Below are 10,443 nucleotides of genomic sequence, written 5' to 3'. Positions count from 1 at the left end.
GGGTTTATTTATTTTTCTTCTTGTTAGTTGTCACTAGTCAGTTTTCACACCAATCTTATCATTCAATAAGTCCTTAAACAGCAGCTACAGGCAGTTTATATTGTGTCTGAGCTTTACAAGCAGCTGAAACAGCTACAGAAGTGCTCTGTGTGGAGCAGAAATAATTTTATTATCTTGAAAATAACTAGTTCCTGTTCTTTTTCTCTCAGTGTGGCTTTTTGCAAAAGCCAGCAATAACAAAAATCAACCTTCCTCTAACATTTCTTTTTCTATGAGGAAAAGGGTTATGAAACCTGATATCCGTCTTGGAAAAGTTATGACCGACTGGAAGTGTTATGAAAGCATTAAATAGGCCAACCAGGCAAAGCAATGCTACCCAGGGACAAGTTTTGTAGAACAAAAGGAATTGTTTCCCAAGACACCACGCGGGTAATGTGTGTTGCTGGCCTTGGTGGTGACCAGGTGCTGATCCCTCTCTCTGACACCAACAGCCTCAGCTTGCATCTCTTGGTAGCAGTAGCAGGTGACTGTGAAGGGCTTTCCTCAAGTGACCAAAGTGGGGACAGTAGAAATTCTAAATGAAGAATAGCTTGGCATGGAATTACACCCCAAAAGCTGATTCTGTAATTCCATTCCTAATGATGTGTTGTCAAACCTGGAGATCACAAAGGTGTGCACAGTCATAGATAAACCCGAATTTACAGGAATTTATGATCTTGTTAATTGTGGATTTAGATGCTTGTTCTGTATCTGAAGTTCTGTATCTGAAGCTTCACAAACAGTGAAGAGTTGTGGTGGCAACTGTCAGTGACCTGTTAAAAGATATTAAAGGAAGAAAATTCTTCAAAGTGTTTCTTGTTTTTCTCCTCATTAAGCATAATTTTTTGTCATCAGTAGGTTTTCACTTAGGTTTTCACTCAGACTGTGGAGTCCTAGGATATAATGCCAGCTAAATCTGATGTGCAAACAATCAGGAGCTAAATGTGACCTGCATGGAGCTGACATCTTACTCCAATTCTGTTCTGCAGTGCTCACCATCAGCTTCCTGAGGCACACAAAACAAACCTACAGCTGCTGTTCAGCAAAACCCGTTTCAAAGTGATCCACCTCCTAAAAAGGGAGGGCCTGCCCATAAATCAAAGCAGGAACTCTGACATCTGCTGTTTGGCAGCCGCTGATTCCACTGGAGGGAGGCTCTCCATTGAGAAATGTGTGGGAAAACATTGACACTCTGTGGCCAGACAGATAAAATGCAACTTGTGAAATTTCACGGGTTTTTGTCACCTTTTTCCATTTTACCAAATAGAAATGTAAAGAACAGTTTATAGCTTTTTTTTCTTGTTGACATTTTCCAGTATCTTTTCAGTAAGTTTTGTTTATTGGTATAAAATGTCCTAAACAGGCAAGCTAAGATGAATATTAAAAACAAACAATTAAACAAGACTTTGCATCCAAACCCCCTGAATCTAGGAGCACTGAGAGTGACACTGCTGTGGCTCTGGAGCCTGTCAAGTTGCACAAAGTACATTTTCAGGTCCATGCCTGCACTGTCATTTTAATCCCATTTTCTTCCTCTGGAACTGGAACAAGGGAAGACCACCTTAAAGGGAACTGGATTTCTATATTGCAAGGAAGGATTTCCTCCAGACTAATCTGGAGAGATGAATTTCATCAGCATACCTTCAAAGTATAAATTTTTACTTCTCACAGACGTAACAGGTAAGATATTACCTATATTATATTTAGTGCAGGTAGGGAGTAAGGTTAAGCATCATTAGATAGTCTCTTTAGGGCTTCCTCTCAAGAGAAACCAAAGGAATACAAAAAAAAAAGCCCCCCAAAAGCCAGTCCTTGCTTTTACATTCAACAGATGGAGAAGCAAATACTAGGATACAGGAGCCTTTTTTGGCACATGTAACACTGATGTTTTTCTAAGCATACACAGTTTTTGCTCTTTTTTTTCCCCCTCTTCAACTAGAAACACTAATAATAACAAAGAATTAAGCTTAAGGCCTCTCACAACAGTCAGAGCTGTACTTTAATTAATTTCTAAGGTGAAAATGGCTTGTGTGCAGTATGTGGCACATAGCATAGGCAAGGGTGCCAAAGAAGCTTAGTTTTGAGTTGTCCTGAGGAGGCAAAGCTAAGATGTTAGGGGTCAAGGAGGAAGAGATCTGTGAATTTAAGACATACAAAGAAGGACCTGGAATGAGAGTTTCAGTGACATAAAAGAATTAAGGGCACTGCCAATTTATGTGGGAAAAACTAAAACAATTCGGGTAGCACTTGAATAAGTATGTCTAGAGAGAGGACTTGCATCGTGATAAAATTCTAAACAGCTTTGACGATTATAATTTCAGAGACTAGAGCAATAATATTTATGGAAAATATTCTACAGTCATATACAAAGGATACAGTAATTCAAACAGAAATCATGGCAAGGCAAATAATTTTCTGTGTCATCCTGCTGTTGCAGCACCTGCCAGCTAAGGGATGTTACATGAGGGGAAAAAGTCTTTGCTCTGTGTCATATTTCTCCATATTCACCTTGAGGCCAGGGCGCAATGCAGGGAGTTAAGGCAGGGTCTGATGGTCAGGACCTGTCCTCTGTCCCCAGCCAGGGAGCAGGCAGGCTTGGGGCACACGCAGGGGCACCACCAGCCCTGGCCATCATGCAGCCGTGTTGTGCAGGGTCTCACACCCGTGGGCATGTTTGTGTCCCAGTGGCTGCCAGCACAGGGATGAGTCCCAGCAGGCCAGACAGGTGGGGATGACAAGGGACAAGGACCTCTGGGAACTGTGACATGGCATCAGCGAGGGTGTAGCGGGTGAGGTTTTGTGCTTTCCAGCTAGAGTCATTTCCTGCTGGAAGGAATTAACTTTGGAAAGCACAAAGCTGATAGCCTATCTGCTACCAGTTATGCTACCAAAAACACTTTTCCTTCACCAAATGTTTGTCCCAGGAAATGAGGGGGAAACAAGGACCACAGGGTGAGCTGGACAACAATGTCCTATTTCCAACCCCAGCAGGAGTGCCCTGGAGATTCCAACACCTCTCACAGTCCTTGATGGGCACCCGATGGACAAGTGCTTAACATCTGCTGTGTCTTTTGTTGTGTGAGTCTTGTCATTCTGAACTTCAGGGTGTTGATTCAACTTCAAGCTGATCACGTCTTGTCAAGAGACATCACTGCAGGCAGGCTTTTCTAGGGCATGTCATAGCCTGTGGCTCTCTTGTGTAACTTTCAGACTATGCTAAGCCATGTTTCAAGCCTCTGGGAATTTGTCTCAGGAGGAAGCAGCTTGCCTTCAGCTGCCAGCTCTCACAGCTACCCACTGACCCTGATGGAACAGGCAGCTTCCTGGGCATGTGCCAAGTGAACTGGCACGAGTCTGTTAGCAGGAGGGAGTTTCCTGCAGGCACACCAGAAATTGGGGGCAGAGCAAGAGGACTGGAACAGGATGCAGGGAAGAAAAAGGACAAAATTCTCTAAGTCTGAACTATCACATTTGGCTTTGCTCTGGTTTTAGCCTGGGGCCCTGGCTAGGTCAAATCCAGTGATCCCAGCAGCTCCACAAGGAACTGTCACAAGCCAAACACAGAGAAGTCCCCTTCAAGGTGACTGCCAGCAGTGGGCAGGGGGCTCTGCAGGACAAGACATCCACCTGTGTCCAGGGCTTTCTTCAGCCCCCAGAGGGCTTTCTGACCAGCTGCTGCTCTGAACATGCCCTCCTTGCTGTCCTGCCATGTATGATCTAGTGAGGAGATCCTGCAGGAAACACAGGCAGGGTTTTGGTGGCCTTTCTCAGGGACACAAGCACAATTGGATGGGGAAGCACACTCTGCCTGTGCTGGACTGAGATGTGCTTGTTGTTCCAAGCAGATGCCATCTGGATGCACACTCACAACAAGGACCAGAACTACAGCTGCTGTTCCTGGCTCTGTGAAGGGTTGTCTCCCTGGAGCTGCCTTCCAAAGACATGGCACAGGTTGGAAAAAATGTGAGTTAATATACAAAATCCTGGTAATTGGAATATTTAGGGCATCAGAAGGAGGGGGGATTCTTTTCTATATTGCTCATACTGATTATTACTTTTTTTGGGATGAATATCTAGGAAGCAGAGAAATGCACACCTAAAAAACAGCAAACAAATAAATGGACTGAAATTCTGTGAAACTATAAATGGAATTAGCATTGCTTCTGAGAATTCAGGGACATGACACACAAGACAAGAACATTTATTCTGTCCATAGAAGACACAGCTTGAATAGGGGCTTGAATAGGCGCTGTCCTTGTCTCTGAACACAGTGTCTGAATTATTTAGTACCTGGCCTTTCTGTTCCAGCAATAGATGCACTCAGAACTCATCTTGTCTGCTTTTACTTTCTTTTCTTTCATTCTTTCTTAAACAGACTTGTAATTGCTCCTATGTATTATTTATTGGAAATGCTCTGCTTTTGTAACATAGCTGTGGGCAGAACAGGCTCTGTAGGCACAGTTTGCACTCTGTATTTGGAATAATTGTCAGTAAGAAAGAAAATAGGTTCAATACATAAGGTATAAGCATGTAAAGCAAAAGAAAAAGAACATAGAGTTCCCTCTATTTGCCCATGAATTACTGTATTCTGTGCCTTAGATAACCTGAAGAGTTTTCAGAATTTTACTGAATCATCAGTAAAACTGTGCTTAGTTCTGGCTTTATTTCTTCTTTTTCCTTTTCCCTTTTTCCTCTTTCCCTTTCTTTTTTTTTTTTTTTTTTTTTTTTTGGGAAGCAGCTTTCTTCTGTAGCATGTGAGTCAGCAATGAAATCAAAGACTCCATCACATCATATCTCAAATGCTCAATTATTCACTGAATGGTAGAGTCTCCATCCCTGCTTCCTGTATCTGCATTTTAATTTACTTGAAAGAAGTTACAGTACTATGAATGTCTGGTCAGATGTGTGCCACCATTGCCTGCCAAGTCTCAGAGAGAATGAGCAGCAGCAAAGGCAGGAGAAACATGAAAAGATCAAGACACCATTCACTTGACCCACTGTTATGTCTAAAAATACCAAGTATACTGATCTTAAAGGGCAATGAAATATGGGAAGGTTATTCCAAAGTGGTGAACAAGCAGAACAAGGATTGTCGGGAGTTTAGTTCAAGCATGGCTTAAAGAAAAAGGCCATGAAGCCATGCAATTGAGAGAAAAGTAAAAGGTAGTTGCAAAGCAGTTCCAAAAGCAGTTCCCAGCCTGATTTCTATAAACAATTAGACTCTCTCAGGCATCACTTTATAAACAATAAGGTTCTCAGGCAGTCTTCCCATAACAAGCAAAACACCCTCTCTGGGAAAAGATGGCACCCTGAGAACAGATATGGAAGTTTTGGGAACCTTTCATATCACAGTGGGAACACTGGTTTAGTTTTGTGTAAACAATTATCGGTATTGTAAAACAAAAGGAGTGGTTAGAGTTTTCTCTGTTAGCCTATCGCAAACCTGGATTTTGGAATATGCATGAAGTTAATTAACACTGTTATTTAAAGTGACTGATCAATCAATAAATTGGAGTTCGATGCATTAAAGGATGGTCGTCTCCCCCTCACTTTAACAAAGGATTTATTTTAAAAAGTAAAGAACATGGACCAAAGGATAACCCTCAGGCAGCAACACACACTTCAGGGTGTGCAAGCAGTGCCCTGAAGGGCCAGAATCCACTGTGCATTACAGATCTCTTTTCTTATCCACATCCAGGGAGCTTTCTGCCAGGTTTGCACTTACAGACTGGTTTTAGAAAAGATCACATGTGAACTGCATGATTTTATTGTTGAATCTTGAGAAAAAAGGGTTATGAAAGTCCTGATCAATGTGTTCCAATATTCAAAGGGTGGTTACAAAGGAGATAGAGAATCCCTTTTTACAAGGGGTCTATGGAAAAAAGTGAGCAGTAATGGGTACAATTTCCTCCTGGGGAGATTCTGATTGCACACAAGAGGATAACTTTTCACAATGAGAAAAATCCACCATTGGAATCATCTCCCCAGAGAAGTGGTGTGTTCCCCAGCACTTGGGGACACTTAAGATTTGGCTGAGCTTCTTTTAAAACATGCTTTTGCCTCGAAAGGTTGGTTGGACCAGATAATCCTTGAGTTCATTCCAATCTGGTATTCCACATTGTTAAAACCCATCTTACACATCCACAAGCTGCATAAATCCTGTGGAGGCTCTGGTGCCAACCAGCTCTGTGGGTTAACAATGGGAGAGGCATTTATCACAGAATTATCTTGCAAAATGTGGTCTGTTTTGTACCCCTTGCAATCCCATGCAGCCTAAGCGGGCTGGACTCCTCGTGTTCTTTTTTTCTCGTGCATCTTCCTTTCTGTAAAAGATGGAAAACTGAAGTATCTTGCCCCCAGAGGAAGAAATATGCCTCTCAGTGACCAGCTGGCCAGACAGTCCCTTCCACATGCTGTGCTGAACTCCATCCCCAGCAATGCTTGTGACGTGGAGCTGTCATGTGGAGGTTATTGCTGAGGAAACTGCATCTCCCACAGATGTGTTAAAAATTCCCCTGTGGGCCCAGGGAAGCAGGGGTGAGTCCCATTTCTTTCTCAGATAAAGGTGGCTAGAGAGCAGCTCTGCCTTACTGTTGTGAGGTGAGCTCTGCACACCTCTGAGCAGCCTCTTAGGAGCCGAACCCAACCAATAAAGAAGGGAAATAAATGCTGGCTTTGCTGGGACTCTGCTGGCTGCCTTCAGCTGCTCTTGCACAAGCGAGGCTGGGAGTTGTTGCAGCAGCACATTTTTGCCTCTGGCTTGTAAAGTGCAAGGGGTGCTGTCTTGGTAAACAGTTTTCTGTTCTTTTAGGGGATTTTTGTAGCCCCTCAGCCACATAACTTTGCTTCACTTGAAAAAGTTGAAATGTCGTAAATACTTTGATGTAGAGAATATTATGGGTTTTTTGCCCCAGGAATGGCGTTTTGACTCGTATTTCCATAAGACTTCAAAAAAACATGCTTGTGTGCATTTTTTAAAATTGCTGTTGTTACCATTTGCACTAAAGGTAGTAAAAGCTGATGATACAGTGATTTGTTTTGTACTTTTTAACACAAGGCTGGCAGAAAAATCGTCTTGTTGCTCAAGAGGCTTTGAATCCCCACCCTTGAGCTGTGATTCAGCAAATTCCTGGAGCAACCCTGGTCTGAAGCCCGGGTTCCTCCTTGTCCTGTCCTGCCGGGGGTGGATTTCTGCTAGACAAGCCAATCAACAGAAGCTCATTTATGTATGTATGTGGTGAGGAGGAAACACTGCAGAGTCTCCCCACCTCTTCCTGCAAAATGTTAGCTCTCGTTCGCACCAATCCCTTCGGGTCCTGAATGGAAAGGAGTGAGCAGCAGCGGAGCGGGGCTGTGGGAGCTGCTGATGTGAGCAGCGCTCCCTGGCTCTGCTGCACACCTCGCAAACACTCGCTGCCACCTCATCTGAGCTACCGAGAGAAGCAAAAGCCGCTGCCCGCGCCTTTCTTCAGCAAACCTCGGGTGCTCCTTCGGAGAGGCAGGGCTGAGCCCTCTGCTAATGACTGACATCACCGAGGAAATACGCTTGTTTGTTTTTTTCTTTTTGGCTGCATTTCCCCCCGCACCGGCAGTATCTTGATGGGGAAGCTGATCTCCAAAGGCTGGAGGAAAAGAGATGCTCGAGTTATCATGCTGGGGCTCGACTTCGCTGGCAAATCCACCCTTCTGTACAAACTGAAGAGCGGCCAGGCTGTGGAGACCTGCCCCACGGTGGGATTCAACGTGGAGTCTCTGAGAACTCCCTGTGGCATTTCCTTCACCCTCTGGGATGTGGGGGGACAAGACAGCCTGCGGGCCAGCTGGCCCAACTACCTGGAGGACATCAACACCCTCATCTTCGTGCTGGACAGCACGGACACGGCCCGGCTGGCCGAAGCCATGGCAGCGCTGGAGGAGGCCCTGAGGCACCCCGGCATGGCTGGCACCCCCGTGCTGCTCCTGGCCAACAAGCAGGACGTGCCGGGAGCGCTGGCTCCTGCCCAGCTCGGGGAGATGCTGCGGCTGGGGGGGCTGGCCAGGCACCGCTGGATGCTCCGGGGCTGCAGCGCCCACACCGGCCAGGGCCTGCAGGAAGTGCTGGCCATCCTGGGAATGCTGCTGCGGGGCTCGGGGCACAGCTCCCTGTCCCAGGAGCAGCTCATCACGGAGCTGGCGGAGAGGAGGCAAGCTCCAGAGCAAACCTGACCCTCACACGGACCCCTCCCTCTCCCGGCTGCCAGCAGGTTTGTCGCGGGGGATCCCAGCCTCCAGGCACCCCTACAAAGAGCACAGCTGCAGCTGGGACACTCGGTGGTGTCGGGGTCTCTCGCTGCTCAGAGTGACCCCGAGAAATGTTAGAAAGTTTCTTTTCCCAGCCCAGCGCTTGAAGAAGGAGTCAGAGCTATTCATTTCTTGGTCTCAAGGTTGTTTTTTGTATCTTATCTATAAAATTCTTTCCCCTGTCCTGCCCACGTCCATCCAGCAGGACAGTCCAGGCACTCTGGCTGCCCCCAGGGTGGTGTTATGTCTTTATACAAAAAATTACATATACAATATTTACAATTACTGTCCAATACCTATTACCTATGTTAGACAGTAATCTTCCACTCTAAGTCAATCTAAAAGTGCCAACATCACAGCAGAAGATGGAGGCCAAGAAGAAGAAGAAGAAGAAAGGCTGGACACACCCAGATCCCTCCGTCTTGCCCCCCTGAATCCCCATTCTAAAAACCCCAAAATCTACTTTTTCGCCTTGTGATAAATTCACTATCATTCTACTTAATTTGTCATGGCTTGCAGATCTTCATCTAAGGTCAGTAACTTGCTCCACGGGTCATAATCAAAGCCACAGGCATTTTGAGCTCTGTGCCAGGCTCTGAGCCCCCTGGCAGGGGTCTTGGCTGCTCAGGACAGCCAGAGGGATGTCCTGGGTCCTGACATGGGAAACACCCAGCTCCTCACCACCAAAACCCACCAGGAGGATCTCTGAGCAAAACTCCCATCAAGGAGCAGTTTTGGCCACATCTCTTGGACTCCCATCTCTGGCTGCAGCTTGTCCCACTGTCACCATGCTCCACTCATCCACTGCACTTGTGCGTCCAGAGGTTCAGCAAGGATGGTTTTAAATATCTAATAATTTTAACAGAGAGGTGTGCAAGGAACAGAAGTTTTCTTCATTCTGCAGCTCTCAGCCCAGATACATCTATCCAGATGGGATGATCCTCACAAGGAGGGAGCTTGGATGTGCCCCATGCTCCTCCTCTCTCAGCCTGGATCACATGTTCATTGGCTGGGAAGGCAGGAAAGCACTGAAAGGAATGGCTGGATGGGAGCACTGTAAGCTCAGGACATCAAATGGGCAAGCAACTAATTGGTTTTAGTGTGGCATCTCCAGGTATAATAATCTTCAAGCCATGGAAACAAGTTGGGATTTGATGGTGTAATGCAGTTTGAGGATGTGTGTGTATTAATTTATGCATTTCTTGTAATGGTTCTTTCTTTCTCCATTCATCATTTTTTTCAAAGAATTATTTCATGGAAATTGTCCCTCATTTTCCTTGGATTATGTTTAAATATAAAAAAATCAGACCTGACTTTTAGATGCTTGGAAATATGTCACCATGGCCAGTCAACCTCTAAATATCCTCATGGTGGCCTGAACAGCCAAGACAAACCCTGTTTCTCAGGCTTTTGAGACTGCATGAGACCACTCCACATGCACTGGCTGGTGACCATGGGCACCTCTGGGCACAGACACTCAGCTCTGTTCAGGGCAAAGGAAAACACCTGTGCAGCTCACAGCAGGACCAGGTGCCATGTGGCAGTGATGGTCTTTGGCCAGTCCTGCTCAACCTAACATTGGAAAGATGTATAAAATGTGTATCCAAGATTCTGTGATCCAGAGTTAAAATTAAAATATTTCATAGTAGTCTCTGCTTCATTATGAGATGAATGGGGGAAGGGGAGGGATAGGATACAACATTTTTATTTCTATTTTCCATTTCTGTTTCTATTCAGAAATCAGCTGCTTTCAAGGAACAGAATACTCAGCCTAGAAACACCAAGGAGAAATACACAGCAAAATCCCCCTCTGTTCATACATTTTACAGTTGTTAAGGAATAAATTGTCCAGATGCTGCTGGTGCTGTTATTAGCTGTACTTCATAGAAGGCAGCAGCTGGGATAGAGAGCTCAAACAGTCACAAAGAAACAGAATCAGACATTTATAGGAAAGTCTCAATAAAAGAGTCCTTCCAACTGTTTTAGCTGCATTGATGTAGAACTAAAACAGGGCTGCAGTGACGATGTGGCCTAAGCAGTCACAGTTATGAGAGTATTTAAACAGCACTGAACCATATAATTAATTCCATGACCTGTGTGCATGGTGAGGAGGACAAAATCAGT

The 10,443-nt window shown here is 45.1% G+C and overlaps 1 protein-coding gene across 1 annotated transcript; it reads left to right on the top strand.

Moving 5' to 3' along the window:
• The first annotated feature begins 7,346 nt into the window (after positions 1 to 7,346).
• On the top strand, positions 7,347 to 9,902 carry ARL11 (ADP ribosylation factor like GTPase 11). The gene has a single exon (XM_059466166.1). The coding sequence runs from the start codon at positions 7,639 to 7,641 to the stop codon at positions 8,242 to 8,244; it is 606 nt and encodes a 201-aa protein (XP_059322149.1). The 5' UTR covers positions 7,347 to 7,638; the 3' UTR covers positions 8,245 to 9,902.
• Positions 9,903 to 10,443: the final 541 nt, after the last annotated feature.

This window comes from Ammospiza nelsoni, chromosome 2 (assembly GCF_027579445.1).
Source record: "Ammospiza nelsoni isolate bAmmNel1 chromosome 2, bAmmNel1.pri, whole genome shotgun sequence".
Lineage (NCBI taxonomy): Eukaryota > Metazoa > Chordata > Aves > Passeriformes > Passerellidae > Ammospiza > Ammospiza nelsoni.
Note: the sequence above shows the minus strand (reverse complement) of the source record. Positions and strands in the feature narration are given on the sequence as shown.

Coding starts and splice junctions, on each gene's coding strand:
- ARL11 (XM_059466166.1), top strand. CDS start 7,639: ATGGGGAAGCTGATCTCCAAAGGCTGGAGGAAAAGAGATGCTCGAGTT.